Here is a 19,869-nt window from a genome sequence, read left to right on the forward strand (position 1 = left end):
GTGATCCACACAGTCAAAGGCTTTAAAGTCCTATTAGCAGCTTTCAGAACCCTCAAACTCTCTTATTTGGAGAAAATGTAATAGGAGATATTTGATGTGGATACTTGAAAGACTGCTGTCTCAAACAGCCAATTTGATTTATGATGGAAATACAATAAAAATCCTGTTTGTTTTCCTCCTAAGTCTGTGGGTTTAGATTCTATGTTCACTGCCTCATTTTACCAAGCAGGAATGAGTTTGGTAACTTATAAATGACCTTGTTCAGCAAGTAAAGGAAAACAAACGGCTTGCCTAACATCGTTAAATTTATGAAATTATAGACTCTTCTTCCACAATGCCAGAGAGAGAAAAGCTGATTTCTTAAACTATTAGTGAAGTCTTGGTGACACCTCTAGCTTTTGTTACCCTATCTCCATCCGCCTACCCTCTCCCACTCTCCCCTCAAGGTGTGTGAACAGTGAAGGAAAATGTTTTTCCCTAAGATTAAATACTTCCACAGGGATAACAGGATGCCTTTGACCACAGTCTTTGAAGTCCAGGTAACTGCTGCTTATCTGGGGTTTTCTCCATGAGTCATAGAACTGTAGTTTGCTGGTTTAAGCTGGTTTTAAAGGGAGAGGCAGAAGCTGCTTAAAGAATAGAATGAAAGAGGCATGGGAATGAGCTGTAGTTACACAGTCACACAGGGAATGAATCAGAGCTGGAAGGAGGAATTTTGCATGCCTCTAAGGAATCAGCAGGCATATTTCCCAGGAGTTGGGGAACATCTATTGCTAGAGTAGCTTGTGTCATTCTGAAGGTAGAAACCTGACCATGAATATCTAATGTGGCTGTAAAGTGAAAGTCTGGTCTCTGGCCTTGTCTAGTAGTTCATTAACATATCTGTGGTTTTCCAAAGCATTTTCTCTGAATTGGCCTGTTGTTTGTGAAATAGTGCCTGGGCAGGCATGGCCTCCAGAAAGGTGCTGGTCTGTCTTGAAGGTTAATAGTCATTTCTGTGTGAATCATTGCTAAATGTCCCATCCGATGTGTCACATTCTGACACTTCCTTTCTTCCTTCCCACAGCGTGAGTGCATCTCCATCCACGTTGGCCAGGCTGGTGTCCAGATCGGCAATGCCTGCTGGGAGCTCTACTGCCTGGAACATGGCATCCAGCCTGATGGCCAGATGCCAAGTGACAAGACTATTGGGGGAGGAGACGACTCCTTCAACACCTTCTTCAGTGAGACAGGCGCTGGCAAGCATGTGCCCAGGGCAGTGTTTGTAGACCTGGAACCCACAGTCATTGGTGAGTTGACCTCAGTAACCCCATAGATCCCTGGGATCTGGGACAGGAGGTGTGTCCTGGGAGTTCCATTGATGCCCTGAGATGGAGCAGACTTGTGTGGGTTGTTCGTGATGGGTGGCTGCTTCATTTTCCTTTTCCAGATGAGGTTCGCACTGGCACCTACCGCCAGCTCTTCCACCCTGAGCAACTTATCTCAGGCAAAGAAGATGCTGCCAATAACTATGCCCGAGGTCACTACACCATTGGCAAGGAGATCATTGACCTCGTCTTGGACCGAGTTCGAAAACTGGTAAACAAAGAACTATATAATATAGGATGAGGGTTTTCTCTTAGAGCTTTGAGAGACCAGACTGTGAGAATCATTCTTTGCACACTAGAATGAGCTTTATACTGCCCACTATGACTTGACTTCTAAACCAAACGGTCCTGTGCTATGGAGCAACTTTTTGAGGCTGAAGTAAGTGCTGTTTGGCCTCTTCCTGTGTCTTCTAAGGTAGATTTGGGCAATTGCTCACTCATGAGGGCAGTTTACCTGAAGTCGAGTGAGTACCAGGAAGCCTTAACAGTTTTACTGACACTTAAGCCCATTAAACATCCTTGTTCATCTTAATCAGGCAGCTTCCTGGCTCCAAGCTGAGGCATCCCTTTTTAGGTCATCTTAGTCACAGTGGTATGTGGCTGGCTCTGAATGTAACTAATTGATCAAACTCATAAAAATTGGAGAGCTACCCTATGTTGCTACACAAAGTTACAGCAAAAGAAGCCCATGAAATACCGACTAGAAACAGCTGCCATTGGATAATTCCAGCAACCCTGGAAGTGGAGTCAAGGGACCTCCCTTGTTAGGGAAGCAAGTATAAGTCACTGGAACTTTGAAAGTATTAAGATATAACCACAAAAAGCAGTACCCTTGTTTTTCTACTAGAGCTCAGGGCAGTGTAGACTAGCCTTGAGGCAGAAAAATCTAAGGTAACTGTATTCACATTGGTAAGGTTGATAAGGGTTCTGTTCAGATCATTTTAATTAAGAGTCTGGCAATCAGATGACTCTGCTCCTTAGGCATATGGGCAACTTGTAAGTAATTAACTAAAATCAAGAATGAAGGAAGGCCTGGGTGGAATAGCTTGTCAGGAAATTCATATAACGCTAAGGCTGCCAACAACAGGTCTATTTTCAAAAGAATGGCCTTACATCGTTCTTGGCTTCATACTTTTTACAATGTTATCACAGTCTTCACAGCAAAATTGGGCTAATGGTTCCTCTGTTTGCAAGTGAAGCTTCAGCTACAAGTACTGACTTGGAAATCAGGACCTGCCTTAGGGACAAATAAACTAGTGAAGGTCATTGAGGGTTCTGGAGTGAAGTTCATTAAGCACCAGAACAATTGCATTTGTCCCTGTGTGATTACTATGTCCACAAGAGTCTTAATGGGTGGAAACTGGTAAACTAGAGTCTGCCCCTTGCACTGATCTCATTCAGAGCATGGTCCCATAGAAGTGACCTAAGGCTCAGTAGAAAATATCCACAAATCTTGGAGCACCTTAAAGTGAAGATTGTCCAGAGAATACTGTCAGGTTAAGATCATCCTTGCACCTCCAACTAAAAAAAAAAAAAAAAAAAAAAGATCATCCTTGCAACCAATAGCAGTTTGTTAGCCAGAAGAGCTCAAGTAAGTGCTGGAAAGTCCCGGTGACACAAGGACCTGGATTTGTGACAGTAAATCACCTTTCCCGGAATGAATAGACTTTCTGCTAACTAGTGCTGATTGTCCAGACACTGTTCCAGTACTCATTTAATTCCCAACAAGCGGAAGCAGATTACTATTGTCCTTAGTTAATAAATGAGAACACTGAGATTGTGGAATGAATTTGGTCAAAGGCACATGGCAAGGAACTGGTAGAGCCAGACCCAGCCTTATCCTAGTGCCAGGTACTGAATCTTCACTCTCTGTTGTATTGCAGCTCAGAAAGCAGCTGCCAGAATTTTTGTAAGACATCCATTGTATGGGGCTGGTGTGGTCTCAGGCCTGCTGTTGGTAGGTCTCCAACTGCTAAGAGGTCGTCTTTGCTCTGTGGTCATGTCAAGGGCAGCAGAGGTGAGCCTCCCGGTCACCAAAACTTGGGCCCTGCATCCATTCCAGACTTCATGATTCCTGTGCCTGCAGAAATGAAAATAATTCATTTAAAATAGGCTTTTCACAGATCCCCTCCCTCCAGGCTCCAAGAGTTGATGGTGAAGTTTCTCTCAATCACTTAGCACTTAAAAGCTCTTTAGGTCTGCTTTCTTAGCAAATATGGTTCAGAAAAAAAAATAAGAAAAAAAAAGAAGTTTTCTGTTTGTTTTTTTTTTTTAAGATGTTGATCAGTGTAGTTATGGATGCAAAGAAGTCACTCCAGCTGTCACAAAGGGTAAAATTAAACCTTTTTTCTTTTTCAGGCTGACCAGTGCACAGGTCTTCAGGGCTTCCTGGTTTTCCACAGCTTTGGTGGGGGAACCGGTTCTGGGTTCACCTCCCTGCTGATGGAACGTCTCTCTGTCGATTATGGCAAGAAGTCCAAGCTGGAGTTCTCCATTTACCCAGCCCCCCAGGTTTCCACAGCTGTCGTTGAGCCCTACAACTCCATCCTCACCACCCACACCACCCTGGAGCACTCTGATTGTGCCTTCATGGTAGACAATGAGGCCATCTATGACATCTGTCGTAGAAACCTCGACATTGAGCGCCCAACCTACACAAATCTTAACCGCCTCATGAGCCAGATAGTGTCCTCCATCACGGCTTCCCTGAGGTTTGATGGAGCCCTGAATGTGGATCTGACAGAGTTCCAGACCAACCTGGTGCCTTATCCCCGCATCCACTTCCCTCTGGCCACATACGCCCCTGTCATCTCTGCTGAGAAAGCCTACCATGAACAGCTTTCTGTAGCAGAGATCACCAATGCTTGCTTTGAGCCAGCCAACCAGATGGTGAAATGTGACCCTCGCCATGGTAAATACATGGCCTGCTGCCTGTTGTACCGTGGTGATGTGGTTCCCAAAGATGTCAATGCTGCCATTGCCACCATCAAGACCAAGCGCAGCATCCAGTTTGTGGACTGGTGCCCCACTGGCTTCAAGGTTGGCATTAATTACCAGCCTCCCACTGTGGTACCTGGTGGAGACCTGGCCAAAGTCCAACGAGCTGTGTGCATGCTGAGCAACACCACAGCCATCGCTGAGGCCTGGGCTCGCCTGGACCACAAGTTTGACCTGATGTATGCCAAGCGTGCCTTTGTTCACTGGTACGTGGGTGAGGGCATGGAGGAAGGAGAGTTTTCTGAGGCCCGTGAGGACATGGCTGCCCTTGAGAAGGATTATGAGGAGGTTGGAGCTGACAGTGCGGAGGGAGATGATGAGGGTGAGGAGTATTAGCATGTCTGCTGCAGTTTCATCTTGGGACTGTATTGTTTGTGTTTGGTGCAGCTGTCCACTGTGGCCGTATCTTGTCAATAAAGGTGATATTTCCACTTCCAAGGTCACGCTAGATCGTAGTAAATATTTACTTATTGAAGGCCAGTTTGGGATGGAGGATGCTGACAATTTTATCTGATCATTTGCTCAACATTTCAAGTGGTTTCTCTGTACTGTGCTAAGGGGTTTGTCTATTTCGTTTAGACCTGAAACAATGACTGGTGATAAAATCATAAGTAAGGCAACAGGCTGAGATTGGGCCAGTGCTTTTCAAACGTTAATATGGATGTGAATCTCCTGTAGATTTTAAAAAGCAGAGCTGATTCTGTAGGTCTGAAGCGGAGTTTCAACAAACATACTGCCTTTTTTTTCTTTTTTCTTCTTTTTTGCCTTTGTCTTTTAAAGCTCTCAGGTTTTTTGTTTTTAATTGGAGGATAATTGATTTACAATATTGTGTTGGTTTCTGCCATACACCAACATGAATCAGCCATAGGTATACATAGGTCCCCTCCCTCCCACCTCCCACCCCATCCTACCCCTCTAGGTTGTCACAGAGCACTGGGTTTGAGCTGTCTGCATCATACAGCAAATTCCCACTGTTTTACTTATGGTAATATATATGTTTCAATGCTACTCTCTTAAGTCATCCCACCCAAAGCTCCCAGGTATTCTTGTCTGCTGTGACCACATGTGGAGTAGCAAGGGGTTAGGTAACATAGCTAATAAATGGTGGAGCCATAACTCAAGTCGCCAGGCTGACTGCCAGAACTACTGCAGTCTTTATTTCATAAAGTGTTGGAGTCACATTGGAAGGGCTTGGAATTTTGTGCAGAGTTTTCGTCCTTGGCCAGATTCTACAATGGCAAACTAGGGCTGTGCTTTAAGAAGTCACTGGTTGGAGAAAGTAGAGCAGGCTGAGACACACAAGTACAGTAGTCTCAGGTGGTTATGGTATTGGTCCTTGACCCAGTGTATGTCATGGGGAATATTTGAAGTAGGGGAATAATAAGGAAAATTGAAGGAGTATGTATGTAAGAAAGGTTGAAGACCAGAGCTCCCCAATTTGGATGCTTTTCTAAGCACCTACTGGAAGCTGTGTGGTTCTTGAGGGGGGCAGGAGGCAACTATGAAAAGATGAGGGTGGAGGAAGAATGTGCGGGTGACTGGAGAGTTTGGTGATTGGTGCTCAGGGACCAGTGGTGTGGCCTCTGAGGTTGAACTGAGCAATGAGAGAGGACAGCGATCATCAGAGGGCCAGGTCATGCAGAAGGGAGGTTCCATTTTTGATGCTTTGGTCCTGGCCTGAGTGGGAAGGCCAAGCAAGTGGCAGGAGGTGAGGGTCAGTGCAGGTCTGTTCACCTTTGCTCCAGGACTGAGCTTATTCAATGGCGCTCAGCTACCATCTTTCTTTTCCCACTGGTGTTTTCACCTCTTACTCATTGCTACCCTCTACCCCCTTACTCTTTAAGGAGAACATTTTAAACATGCACATTCTGGGAATTCCCTGGTGGCCCAGTGGAATTGGCGCTTTCAGTGCTGAGGGCCCTGGTTCAAACCCTGATTGGGGAACTAAGATTCCACAAAGCACATGGACCAGCAGCCCTCTCCCTCAAATGCACATTCTGTCTTGGAGCACAGCTTCCAGCCTGAGCTGTCTCAGCTTTGTGCTCGGAATGGTTGTCACGAGAGCAACCGTTGTCTCACGCTTTCAGGGCGATACCCAACCCGCCCCATCCTTGAGTACAGCCAGCCACTGCTACCCAAAGTGATGGGCTAGACCCCTTCTGCAGGCTGAGCATGGGCGTCCTGGGCTGAAACAATGAACCTTGGAGAAGCTGGCCACTCCAGATGCGCTCAGACCTTCCCAACCTGGGGTATCTGCCGATTGCTACAGAGAGCTCTGGAGGGATCAGGACATTCAGGTGTGAGAAGGAAGAGAGATCATCAGCTTCAGCTGAGCACAGATCCCATGACACCTGAGGTCCATTCTTGGAGCCTGCGTGTCCCAAGCCGAAGACCCTGAGAATGGGGTTCAGGGCTTGCCTATTCTCCTCCTCCTTCAGCCTTCAGGAGAGCCTGGCAGCACCTGCAGAGCCTAAAGCCCCGGGGCCAGTGGGCTCCCCCCCAGCTCCCTGGCCAGGAGCGAGCCCCTCCAGTTACCTCCATAAGCCTTACTGGTGAATAATCTGCCAAGACGTGGAAGGGGCTGGAAACCTTTAAGCAGCCACAACGGTGTGGGGGTGAAAGAAGGTGAAAGAAGAGTTCAGCTGAGAAAAATTATTCCAGTAGAACAGAGCCTGGGGAATTGGAAAGGGCAAAGTGCCGGAGCTTGGAGAGGGAGCTGTCCTTGTAGTGATGATCCCCCCCACCCCTGTGCTGGTGAGAGTGAAGAGAAGTTCGCCTGCAGCAAGAACAAATATACCCCAAGGTCTCAGTCACTGCTTTGTGCCTGACAATCATCTGATCTGCCCTTGAGCGCAAATGGAAAGTCTGCACTCAGAACTGCCGCCAGGGCTGAGGCCACTGGGGCTTGATGGGGATAAATGGAGAAAGCCCAAAAGGGTGCAGCCCCAAAATTGGCTGGCACCCCAGACTCTGTGGGCGTCCCCGATAGCTCAATCGGTAAAGAATCTGCAGTGCAGGAGACCAGAGTTCTATCCCTGGGTCGGGAAGATCCCATGGAGAAGGAAATGGCAACCTACTCCAGTATTTTTGCCTGGAAAATCCCATGGACGAAGGAGCCTAGCAGGCTACGGTCCATTGGGTCGCAAAAGGTCAGACACAACTGAAGCAACTTAGGACAAGTGGGCGTAGGCATGCGCAGGAGGCCTAACAGGGCCCAGAAAAGGAGGCAAAATTTGGGGTGAATTTTGAATGTGGCGGATGCAGAACTTGTCACTTTCTTCTGATTGGTTTTTGGTGAGGTAGTAGGGCGGTGCTCCAGGAATCTTGTGCTCAACCTGAAGTTACCGTCCTCCACCTGGGTAGGGGCCCAGGTTCTGCAGAACTCAGAGATACTGTTATGCATATTCCTTGAGTAGGAACCAGGCTTCAAGGCTGTACCACCACTAGACTTCTCCTGTTTCTGCTTTCCCTTCCTTCCCTGATAAGCAACTGTTTGAATCCGCCCTTTGGAGTTCAGGGAAGATCAAGGAGGCTGAATGAAGCCTATATCCTATAAACAATAAAAACATGAGGTAAAGGATGCTTCTGAGGAATAAATGGTTGCATGGATGGTCAGAGTGAAACTGAGCCGGACCTTGCAGGTCATTCCCAGTTTCAAAAGCCCCTCCATGTCCCCTGTATCTTATATGTAGAAAACAGAGAAAAGTCTCCCAGGCCTTCATTGAGTGTCAAAGAGCAAGCCCAAGCAGTTACTGATTAGGACAATAGGGTCACAGGACACCTAGTTCTTCCTGAAGCCATAATCATAACAACCTGATGCATTATCTTCGAGTTGTTCTACAAACGCTAAGACACCCCCCCCCACCCCCACTCAGGAGGATGTAACTAAAAGTCCACCACAAGCACACAGACTCCAGACTGGTTGGAACCATAAGGCTGAGATTCTGGAAACATCACCCTGTTACCTCACCACCAACCAGACAGAAGAAGGTCTGGGAGCTGGTCAAGCAATCTATGACTCATTTCGCTAAGTCTTGCCTGAAAGTGATTGGAGGGTTCAGGTCTTTCGTGCAACCGACATCTATTCTTGCATTTAGCCTTTGAAATAAAGCTTTCTCTGCTCCAAACTCCCAGGTTCTGAAAATTGTTTGGCTTCAGTGTGCCAGGGACACGGGAACTTGGGTCCTATAACAAAGAGTGGTATACTTAGGGTAAGGTGAAACTGAAGTTGCTCAGGCGTGTCTGACACTTTGTGACCCCATGGACTGTAGCCTACCAGGCTTCTCCATCCATGGGATTTTCCAGGCAAGTGTACTGGAGTGGGTTGCCATATCCTTCTCCCAGGGATCTTCCTGTCCCAGAGATCGAACCCAGGTCTCCCACATTGTAGGCAGACACTTTACACTCTGAGCCAGCAGGGAAGCCCTAGTGAGAGCCTAACTTCGCTCCAGCTGTGTGACCTGCAACTAGTTTAATTACTCTAAACCCTAGTTTCTTTATCTGTAAAAACGGGGCTAAGGCAAAGCATTTGTCTATGGATGACATGTGATTAACATTGTCTGAAAAACAAACAACTCTGCTTAGTAAGCAACTGAAAAGTGAAAACTATTATATGCTTGTGTGCTCATCATGTCAGACTCTTTGAGACCCCAAGGACTGTCGCCCACCAGGCTCCTCTGTCCATGGGATTCTCCAGGCAAGAATACTGGAGTGGGTTGCCATTTCCTACTCCAGCGGATCATCCCCGCCCAGGGATCAAACCTGCACATCTTGCCTCTCCTGCATTGGCAGGAGGATACTTTACCACTAGCGCCACCTGGGAAGCCGGGGTTAGCATTATAATGAATTTGGGGCGTGGGAAAGACTGCTTTTGCACCAGTAGGAAGGAGCTTGCTGTTAGGAACCAAACGGTTCACTTAAAAGGCGGTAGGAAAACAAGGAAAGAAAAGCAACAAAAAAGGTGAGATTCAAGATTTCAAGTTGGTTTGTGGTGATTAGGACCTGGAATGGGGAACCTTAGGCCTTCCCTCTTGGAAGTGCCTCAACTGCGAGAGCTGCGGGCGTCGCGGTTCCCCGCGGTGGAAGCAGCCGGATCGTGTGGGAGGTCCTGATTGGGGGCTGTGCGGCTGGGACTGGCTGAAGGCCACCTAGGTCGCCCTCCAGTCCAGGGTCGGGGGTCCGGAGCCCCGGGGCCGGGCGGGCAGCGAGAGGAGCCGCACCCGGAGGGCTCCGCGTCCGCGCCTCCCTCTACCTGGCGCCCCTCCTCGCTTACGCGTCGCCCACTGCCGTCCCCACCCTTCGCCTCGCTTCTCCTTCCAGTCGCCGAGTGCATCCTCTTCCTCACCCCACCGGCCCATTCCCCGGCCCCAGGATGCCTCCTTCCCTTCCTGTTCTTCTGGCCGGTTCCGTAGAGTTTGGCTTGAACTTTTGAACCCACCAATGAGCGCCGTGCGCCCCTCCTCTCTCCGCCCCGAGGGTAAAAGCCGGCCGCGGGCTGGGAGGCGGGGCGGCGGAGGCCGGGGCGGGGCCGGGTGCCCGGCCTCCTGACACGTGGCCCGGGTAGGGGTTTATAGGATGCCTCCCGGCCCCGGGCCTCTCACTACTTCTCCCCCGGACTCCTTAGTAGTCTGTCAGTGGGAGATCTTCACTGCCGTCCCCTCACCTGTTCCAGCCCCGCAGAACCGTACAAGTCCCCGTCATGGTGAGTGGGGGTCCCCGGGCGGTGGTGTGGGGGCAGACCACACCACTCCACGGTGCGGAGTCCGAAGGGGCGTTGGGACCCCAGTGCGAGTGCAGCCACGTCCACGCCTCCGGGCACACTGGTTTCTGGTGGCCAGGTTGGGAGAGTCGAGTTCACTTGGCTGACTCCTCGTCGGGCTCGAAGACGCGGCCTGGGCACTGCCTTGAGTGGAAGTGGAAAAGCCACTTGATCCTAGAGAGGGGCCATTCAGAGATTCCTTCGAGGCCGCTACTGCCCCAGGAAGGTCCGAGAACCTTCGCACCGGCTCCCAAGGACTTGTGAAAGCTCAAATCCCTCCCATTTCCTGAAATGATCTCACCTTCCCACAGCCTTACGCAAAGGACCCCGGAGCATCTCGTGTGCTCCAGCATAGTAGGTGCAGAGGTTTCCCGGCGACCCCTCCCCTGTGCCCTGTGACTTGCTGCTGAGTCACCTGTGGCCAGACTCTGGGAGGAGTTTCCAATTGCACCATCCTCACCTGTGGCCGGGATGGCGGGGGTTGGGTGGGCCGGGGGAGCTCTTGCAATTGCGCCAATCCACATGAAGGATGAAGGCAGGCTCCTCCTTTGAAGGAAATCACTGTCACGTTGTTTAATCCTGCGTTTCTAGTGTTAATTTAGTGGGGTGTTTAATGGCTGAAACTTTCTTCTTACAGGTTTTAAAAAGTCCGTAAAAGAGACATTTACATATAAAGTCACAGAGTAAACTAGTACTGACTGACAAAGTATTCTTGGTCTTAAAGAAACATGAAATTACACACAACTTGAGTATTTTCTATTTAGCTTCCAGAGGTTTTGGAAACAAGTATCTTAGGAACATCAGTTGGAGGTCTACCTAAAGAAGGGCATGAGTATCAAATGTTTCAAAATATCTTTTTTTAAAAAGGAATATAGGAGTCTGCAAGGGTAGTAGACGACGAACTGCTAGAGGCCAGCAGCTGTAGTTTCAGCCGTTTTGTGTTCAACCTCAGGATGTTTCCCTTGGCCAAAAACGCGCTAAGTCGTCTGAGAGTTCAAACCATTCAGCAAGCAGTGGCAAGGCAGATCCACCAGAAGCGGGCACCTGATTTCCATGACAAATATGGTAATGCCGTATTAGCTAGTGGAGCCACTTTCTGTGTTGCTGTATGGGTATATATGGCAACACAAATTGGAATAGAGTGGAACCCATCGCCTGTTGGCAGAGTCACCCCAAAGGAATGGAGAGAACAGTAATCATCCTAGCTGGTTTAATATGAATTGTTTCAAAATCAACTCATAATTGATGCCAAGTAAAAGTACTATGTACCCATTAAAATATGGCATGTTTGAAGAAATAAAGTATACTTGAAACCTTAAAAAAAAAAAAAAAAAGGAATATAGTAAAAATAAATAAATAAAAAGGGATATAGTGAATAAATAGTTACCCTTTTTAGGGACTACCACAGTTATCAAAAGGATGTCTGACTGTAATGCTTGCTTGAGTTCTTTTTACTAAGCCAGACCAAAGGACACTGGTAATTGTATTATTAAGAAAATAGTGAGGAAAAAATTTCTTTTAAAAAGAGAAGAAAAATAGTGGGAGTGTTTAAAGGGCAGGAGATCAGCAGTAGCAGCAAACCTATTAAGACATACACTGATTAGACTGGTATTTTACAAAGGACAGGTGCTGATTTTCTGGTTAAGGCTAGACTAAGTGACTCCATCACCAGTATCTCACTTCATCTCCCAAGTGGCCAGGGGAGAGTGGAGGGCAAGCAGTAGCCACAGTCTAAGCCATACTGTTGCACAATATGAAAGGTTTTTGAACTCAAAAGCCTTCATTAGGCTGGCAGGGTCTTCTCAGATATTTTATCTCCTTGGGACCTGGGACTGTCATGGGCAAATATCTGGTTGTTTCCTGGTTTCTATGGCTGTAGAATGTCCAAAGCCCAGGTAAAGGTAAACACAATGAAATGGTAAAAAGTCATGGGTTCATCAGAATAAGCTTCCCTTTCTCCTACAGCTTTAGAGCTGGGCAAGTCGATGCAGGTAATAGTGAGCTTGCTGATGAGGTCAGCAGAGCATAATTGCTTTATGGGGAGTATGGTGACATGGAGCGAAGCATAAGTCAAAGGTTATGAGTGATTGGAGGTTTTGTCTAGGGGTTATGAGACTAGGCCCTTTACGTCTTAGGCGATGTTGAATTTTCTTTAGATTCCTGTTGTTCAGTTGGTAAGTTGTGTTCGACTCTTTGCAACCCTACCGACTGCAGAATGTCAGGCTTTCCAGTCCTTCACTGTCTCCTGGAGTTTGTTCAAACTCGTGTCCCTTGAGTCGATGATGCTATCTAAACATCACACCCTCTGCCACCCCCTTCTCCTTTTGCCTTCAATCCTTCCCAGTATCAGGGTCTTTTCAAATGGGTCGGCTCTTTGCCTCAAGTGGCCAAAGTATTGGAGCTTCAGCATCAGTCCTTCCAATGAATAGTCATGGTTAATTCCCTTTAGGATTGACTGGTTTGATCTCCTTGCAGTCCAAGGGACTCTCAAGAGTCTTCTCTAGAACCACAATTCAGAAACATCCATTCCTCTGTGCTCAGCCTTCTTTACAGTCCAACTCTCACATCCTTACATGACTATTGGAAAAATCATAGCTTTGACTATACAGACCTTTGTTGGAAAAATGATGTCTGCTTTTTAATATGCTGTCTAGTTATGTCATAGCTTTCCTTCTAAGAAGCAAGTGTCTTTTAATTTCATGGCTGCAATCACCGTCTGTAGTGATTTTGGAGCCCAAGGAAATAAAACCTCTCACTGTTTCCACATTTTCCCCATCTATTTGCCATCAACTGATGGGACCAGATGCCAGCTTTTTCATTCCTCTTTCACCCTCATCAAGAGGTTCTTTTCTTTAGTTCCCCTTCACTTTCTGCCGTTAGAGTGGTATCATCTGAGGTTACTGATCGTTCTCCGGGGAGGCTTGATTCCAGCTTGTGATTCATCCAGCCTAGCATTTTGCATGATGTATTCTGCATAGATGTTAAATAAGCAGGGTGATAATATACAGCCTTGATGTACTCCTATCCCAATTTTGAACCAGTCCATTGTTTCATGTCTGTTTCTAGCTGTTGCTTCTTGACCTGCATACAGGTTTCTCAAGAGACAGGTAAGGGGGTCTGGTATTCCAGTCTCCTTAAGAATTTCCCAGTTTGTTGTGATCCACACAGTCAAAGGCTTTAAAGTCCTATTAGCAGCTTTCAGAACCCTCAAACTCTCTTATTTGGAGAAAATGTAATAGGAGATATTTGATGTGGATACTTGAAAGACTGCTGTCTCAAACAGCCAATTTGATTTATGATGGAAATACAATAAAAATCCTGTTTGTTTTCCTCCTAAGTCTGTGGGTTTAGATTCTATGTTCACTGCCCCATTTTACCAAGCAGGAATGAGTTTGGTAACTTAAAAATGACCTTGTTCAGCAAGTAAAGGAAAACAAACGCTTGCCTAAGGTCGTTACATTTATGAAATTATAGACTCTTCTTCCACAATGCCAGAGAGAGAAAAGCTGATTTCTTAAACTATTAGTGAAGTCTTGGTGACACCTCTAGCTTTTGTTACCCTGTCTCCATCCGCCTACCCTCCCCCACTCTCCCCTCAAGGTGTGTGGACAGTGAAGGAAAATGTTTTTCCCTAAGATTAAATACTTCCACAGGTATAACAGGATGCCTTTGACCAGTTTTTAAAGTCCAGGTAACTGCTGCTTATCTGGGGTTTTCTCCATGAGTCATAGAACTGTAGTTTTCTGGTTTAAGCTGGTTTTAAAGGGAGAGGCAGAAGCTGTTTAAAGAATAGAATGAAAGAGGCATGGGAATGAGCTGTAGTTACACAGTCACACAGGGAACGAATCAGAGCTGGAAGGAGGAATTTTGCATGCCTCTAAGGAATCAGCAGGCATATTTCCCAGGAGTTGGGGAACATCTATTGCTAGAGTAGCTTGTGTCATTCTGAAGGTAGAAACCTGACCATGAATATCTAATGTGGCTGTAAAGTGAAAGTCTGGTCTCTGGCCTTGTCTAGTAGTTCATTAACATATCTGTGGTTTTCCAAAGCATTTTCTCTGAATTGGCCTGTTGTTTGTGAAATAGTGCCTGGGCAGGCATGGCCTCCAGAAAGGTGCTGGTCTGTCTTGAAGGTTAATAGTCATTTCTGTGTGAATCATTGCTAAATGTCCCATCCGATGTGTCACATTCTGACACTTCCTTTCTTCCTTCCCACAGCGTGAGTGCATCTCCATCCACGTTGGCCAGGCTGGTGTCCAGATCGGCAATGCCTGCTGGGAGCTCTACTGCCTGGAACATGGCATCCAGCCTGATGGCCAGATGCCAAGTGACAAGACTATTGGGGGAGGAGACGACTCCTTCAACACCTTCTTCAGTGAGACAGGCGCTGGCAAGCATGTGCCCAGGGCAGTGTTTGTAGACCTGGAACCCACAGTCATTGGTGAGTTGACCTCAGTAACCCCATAGATCCCTGGGATCTGGGACAGGAGGTGTGTCCTGGGAGTTCCATTGATGCCCTGAGATGGAGCAGACTTGTGTGGGTTGTTCGTGATGGGTGGCTGCTTCATTTTCCTTTTCCAGATGAGGTTCGCACTGGCACCTACCGCCAGCTCTTCCACCCTGAGCAACTTATCTCAGGCAAAGAAGATGCTGCCAATAACTATGCCCGAGGTCACTACACCATTGGCAAGGAGATCATTGACCTCGTCTTGGACCGAGTTCGAAAACTGGTAAACAAAGAACTATATAATATAGGATGAGGGTTTTCTCTTAGAGCTTGAGAGACCAGACTGTGAGAATCATTCTTTGCACACTAGAATGAGCTTTATACTGCCCACTATGACTTGACTTCTAAACCAAACGGTCCTGTGCTATGGAGCAACTTTTTGAGGCTGAAGTAAGTGCTGTTTGGCCTCTTCCTGTGTCTTCTAAGGCAGATTTGGGCAATTGCTCACTCATGAGGGCAGTTTACCTGAAGTCGAGTGGGTACCAGGAAGCCTTAACAGTTTTACTGACACTTAAGCCCATTAAACATCCTTGTTCATCTTAATCAGGCAGCTTCCTGGCTCCAAGCTGAGGCATCCCTTTTTAGGTCATCTTAGTCACAGTGGTATGTGGCTGGCTCTGAATGTAACTAATTGATCAAACTCATAAAAATTGGAGAGCTACCCTATGTTGCTACACAAAGTTACAGCAAAAGAAGCCCATGAAATACCGACTAGAAACAGCTGCCATTGGATAATTCCAGCAACCCTGGAAGTGGAGTCAAGGGACCTCCCTTGTTAGGGAAGCAAGTATAAGTCACTGGAACTTTGAAAGTATTAAGATATAACCACAAAAAGCAGTACCCTTGTTTTTCTACTAGAGCTCAGGGCAGTGTAGACTAGCCTTGAGGCAGAAAAATCTAAGGTAACTGTATTCACATTGGTAAGGTTGATAAGGGTTCTGTTCAGATCATTTTAATTAAGAGTCTGGCAATCAGATGACTCTGCTCCTTAGGCATATGGGCAACTTGTAAGTAATTAACTAAAATCAAGAATGAAGGAAGGCCTGGGTGGAATAGCTTGTCAGGAAATTCATATAACGCTAAGGCTGCCAACAACAGGTCTATTTTCAAAAGAATGGCCTTACATCGTTCTTGGCTTCATACTTTTTACAATGTTATCACAGTCTTCACAGCAAAATTGGGCTAATGGTTCCTCTGTTTGCAAGTGAAGCTTCAGCTACAAGTACTGACTTGGAAATCAGGACCTGCCTTAGGGACAAATAAACTAGTGAAGGTCATTGAGGGTTCTGGAGTGAAGTTCATTAAGCACCAGAACAATTGCATTTGTCCCTGTGTGATTACTGTGTCCACAAGAGTCTTAATGGGTGGAAACTGGTAAACTAGAGTCTGCCCCTTGCACTGATCTCATTCAGAGCATGGTCCCATAGAAGTGACCTAAGGCTCAGTAGAAAATATCCACAAATCTTGGAGCACCTTAAAGTGAAGATTGTCCAGAGAATACTGTCAGGTTAAGATCATCCTTGCACCGCCAACTAAAAAAAAAAAAAAAAAAAGATCATCCTTGCAACCAATAGCAGTTTGTTAGCCAGAAGAGCTCAAGTAAGTGCTGGAAAGTCCCGGTGACACAAGGACCTGGATTTGTGACAGTAAATCACCCTTCCCGGAATGAATAGACTTTCTGCTAACTAGTGCTGACTGTGCCAGACACTGTTCCAGTACTCATTTAATTCCCAACAAGCGGAAGCAGATTACTATTGTCCTTAGTTAATAAATGAGAACACTGAGATTGTGGAATGAATTTGGTCAAAGGCACATGGCAAGGAACTGGTAGAGCCAGACCCAGCCTTATCCTAGTGCCAGGTACTGAATCTTCACTCTCTGTTGTATTGCAGCTCAGAAAGCAACTGCCAGAATTTTTGTAAGACATCCATTGTATGGGGCTGGTGTGGTCTCAGGCCTGCTGTTGGTAGGTCTCCAACTGCTAAGAGGTCGCCTTTGCTCTGTGGTCATGTCAAGGGCAGCAGAGGTGAGCCTCCCGGTCACCAAAACTTGGGCCCTGCATCCATTCCAGACTTCATGATTCCTGTGCCTGCAGAAATGAAAATAATTCATTTAAAATAGGCTTTTCACAGATCCCCTCCCTCCAGGCCCCAAGAGTTGATGGTGAAGTTTCTCTCAATCACTTAGCACTTAAAAGCTCTTTAGGTCTGCTTTCTTAGCAAATATGGTTCAGAAAAAAAAATAAGAAAAAAAAAGTTTTCTGTTTTTTTTGTTTTTTTTTTTTTAAGATGTTGATCAGTGTGGTTATGGATGCAAAGAAGTCACTCCAGCTGTCACAAAGGGTAAAATTAAACCTTTTCTCTTTTTTTTCAGGCTGACCAGTGCACAGGTCTTCAGGGCTTCCTGGTTTTCCACAGCTTTGGTGGGGGAACCGGTTCTGGGTTCACCTCCCTGCTGATGGAACGTCTCTCTGTCGATTATGGCAAGAAGTCCAAGCTGGAGTTCTCCATTTACCCAGCCCCCCAGGTTTCCACAGCTGTCGTTGAGCCCTACAACTCCATCCTCACCACCCACACCACCCTGGAGCACTCTGATTGTGCCTTCATGGTAGACAATGAGGCCATCTATGACATCTGTCGTAGAAACCTCGACATTGAGCGCCCAACCTACACAAATCTTAACCGCCTCATGAGCCAGATAGTGTCCTCCATCACAGCTTCCCTGAGGTTTGATGGAGCCCTGAATGTGGATCTGACAGAGTTCCAGACCAACCTGGTGCCTTATCCCCGCATCCACTTCCCTCTGGCCACATACGCCCCTGTCATCTCTGCTGAGAAAGCCTACCATGAACAGCTTTCTGTAGCAGAGATCACCAATGCTTGCTTTGAGCCAGCCAACCAGATGGTGAAATGTGACCCTCGCCATGGTAAATACATGGCCTGCTGCCTGTTGTACCGTGGTGATGTGGTTCCCAAAGATGTCAATGCTGCCATTGCCACCATCAAGACCAAGCGCAGCATCCAGTTTGTGGACTGGTGCCCCACTGGCTTCAAGGTTGGCATTAATTACCAGCCTCCCACTGTGGTACCTGGTGGAGACCTGGCCAAAGTCCAACGAGCTGTGTGCATGCTGAGCAACACCACAGCCATCGCTGAGGCCTGGGCTCGCCTGGACCACAAGTTTGACCTGATGTATGCCAAGCGTGCCTTTGTTCACTGGTACGTGGGTGAGGGCATGGAGGAAGGAGAGTTTTCTGAGGCCCGTGAGGACATGGCTGCCCTTGAGAAGGATTATGAGGAGGTTGGAGCTGACAGTGCGGAGGGAGATGATGAGGGTGAGGAGTATTAGCATGTCTGCTGCAGTTTCTTCTTGGGACTGTCTTATTTATTTGTGTCGGTGGAGCTGTCCATTGTGGCCCTATCTTGTCAATAAAAGTGATATTTGCACAGGAGTGCTGAATCTGTAGGTCTGAAGTGGAGTTTCAACAAACATACTGCCTTTTTTTAAATTTCTGTGGTTTTTTTTTTTTAAGTTTTCTTTTGTTTTTATTTTTAATTGGAGCTTAATTGCTTTATAATATTGTGTTGTTTTCTGCCATACATCAACATGAATCAGCCATAGGTATACATAGGTCCCCTCCCTCTTGAACCTCCCTCCCACCCCCAACCCCATCCTACCCCTCTAGGTTGTCACAGAGCACTGGGTTTGGGCTGTCTGCATCATACAGCAAATTCCCACTGACTCTTACATATAGTAATGTATATGTTTCAATGCTACTCTCTTAACTCATCCCATCCAAAGCTCCCAGGTATTCTTGTCTGCTGTGACCACATGTGGAGTAGCAAGGGGTTAGGTAACATAGTTAATAAATGGTGGAGCCATAACTCAAGTCGCCAGGCTGACTGCCAGAACTACTGCAGTCCTTATTTCATAAAGTGTTGGAATCACATCAGAAGGGCTTAGAATTGTGCTGAGTTTTCGTCCTTGGCCAAAATCTGCAATGGCAAAGTAGGACTGTGCTTTAAGAAGTCACTGGTTGGAGAAAGTAGAGCAGGCTGAGACACACAAGTACAGTAGTCTCAAGTTGTTATGGTATTGGTCCTTGACCCAGTGTATGTCATGAGGAATATTTGAAGTAGGGGAATAATAAGGAAAATTGAAGGAGTATGTATGTAAGAAAGGTTGAAGACCAGAGCTCCCCAATTTGGATGCTTTTCTAAGCACCTACTGGAAGCTGTGTGGTTCTTGAGGGGGGCAGGAGGCAACTATGAAAAGATGAGGGTGGAGGAAGAATGTGCGGGTGACTGGAGAGTTTGGTGATTGGTGCTCAGGGACCAGTGGTGTGGCCTCTGAGGTTGAACTGAGCAATGAGAGAGGACAGCGATCATCAGAGGGCCAGGTCATGCAGAAGGGAGGTTCCATTTTTGATGCTTAGGTCCTGGCCTGAGTGGGAAGGCCAAGCAAGTGGCAGGAGGTGAGGGTCAGTGCAGGTCTGTTCACCTTTGCTCCAGGACTGAGCTTATTCAATGGCGCTCAGCTACCATCTTTCTTTTCCCACTGGTGTTTTCACCTCTTACTCATTGCTACCCTCTACCCCCTTACTCTTTAAGGAGAACTTTTTAAACATGCACATTCTGGGAATTCCCTGGTGAATTGTTGCTTTCAGTGCTGAGGGCCCTGGTTCAAACCCTGATTGGGGAACTAAGACTCCACAAAGCACATGGACCAGCAGCCCTCTCCCTCAAATGCACATTCTGTCTTGGAGCACAGCTTCCAGCCTGAGCTGTCTCAGCTTTGTGCTCGGAATGGTTGTCACGAGAGCAACCGTTGTCTCATGCTTTCAGGGCGATACCCAACCCGCCCCATCCTTGAGTACAGCCAGCCACTGCTACCCAAAGTGATGGGCTAGACCCCCTTCTGCAGGCTGAGCATGGGCGTCCTGGGCTGAAACAATGAACCTTGGAGAAGCTGGCCACTCCAGCTGCGCTCAGACCTTCCCAACCTGGGGTATCTGCCGATTGCTCCAGTGAGACCTCTGGAGGGAACAGGACATCCAGGTGTGAGAAGGAAGAGAGATCATCAGCTTCAGCTGAGCACAGCGCCCCACGGCACCTGAGGTCCATTCTCGGAGCCTGTGTGTCCCAAGCCGGAGACCCTGAGAATGGGGTTCAGGGCTTGCCTATTCTCCTCCTCCTCCTTCAGCCTTCAGGAGAGCCTGGCAGCACCTGCAGAGCCTGAAG

At 47.2% G+C, this 19,869-nt stretch overlaps 3 protein-coding genes across 5 annotated transcripts in view; all 3 read left to right on the top strand.

The window, feature by feature from the left end:
- The window catches only part of LOC122427613 (tubulin alpha-1C chain), a 46,943-nt gene extending 42,131 nt beyond the window's left edge, over positions 1 to 4,812 (top strand). For both annotated transcript variants that reach the window (XM_043447217.1, XM_043447216.1), the window contains 3 exons: positions 1,067 to 1,289; positions 1,430 to 1,578; positions 3,726 to 4,812. In XM_043447217.1, coding sequence (XP_043303152.1) covers positions 1,169 to 1,289; positions 1,430 to 1,578; positions 3,726 to 4,700 — 1,245 coding nt within the window. In that variant the 5' untranslated portion in view covers positions 1,067 to 1,168 and the 3' untranslated portion in view covers positions 4,701 to 4,812. The remainder of the gene's footprint in view (positions 1 to 1,066; positions 1,290 to 1,429; positions 1,579 to 3,725) is intronic.
- A 5,104-nt stretch (positions 4,813 to 9,916) lies between these two features.
- The window catches only part of LOC122427692 (tubulin alpha-1C chain), a 1,128,437-nt gene continuing 1,118,484 nt past the window's right edge, over positions 9,917 to 19,869 (top strand). Inside the window, exons 1-4 of one of the 2 annotated variants that reach the window (XM_043447368.1) lie at positions 9,917 to 10,065; positions 14,341 to 14,563; positions 14,704 to 14,852; positions 17,003 to 17,929. In XM_043447368.1, coding sequence (XP_043303303.1) covers positions 10,063 to 10,065; positions 14,341 to 14,563; positions 14,704 to 14,852; positions 17,003 to 17,929 — 1,302 coding nt within the window. In that variant the 5' untranslated portion in view covers positions 9,917 to 10,062. Of the gene's footprint in view, positions 10,066 to 14,340; positions 14,564 to 14,703; positions 14,853 to 17,002; positions 18,089 to 19,869 lie in introns of those variants that run through there. The other variant, XM_043447370.1, reaches the window with a different exon arrangement.
- On the top strand, positions 10,997 to 11,456 carry LOC122427709 (cytochrome c oxidase subunit 7B, mitochondrial). The gene has a single exon (XM_043447386.1). It carries the CDS (start codon positions 11,076 to 11,078, stop codon positions 11,316 to 11,318), a length of 243 nt encoding a protein of 80 aa, XP_043303321.1. The 5' UTR covers positions 10,997 to 11,075; the 3' UTR covers positions 11,319 to 11,456.

The sequence above is a fragment of the Cervus canadensis genome, chromosome 25 (genome assembly GCF_019320065.1).
Source record: "Cervus canadensis isolate Bull #8, Minnesota chromosome 25, ASM1932006v1, whole genome shotgun sequence".
NCBI classification, from domain to species: domain Eukaryota; kingdom Metazoa; phylum Chordata; class Mammalia; order Artiodactyla; family Cervidae; genus Cervus; species Cervus canadensis.

Excerpts from the sequence above, each read along its gene's own strand:
- LOC122427709 (XM_043447386.1), top strand. The coding sequence starts at position 11,076 with ATGTTTCCCTTGGCCAAAAACGCGCTAAGTCGTCTGAGAGTTCAAACC.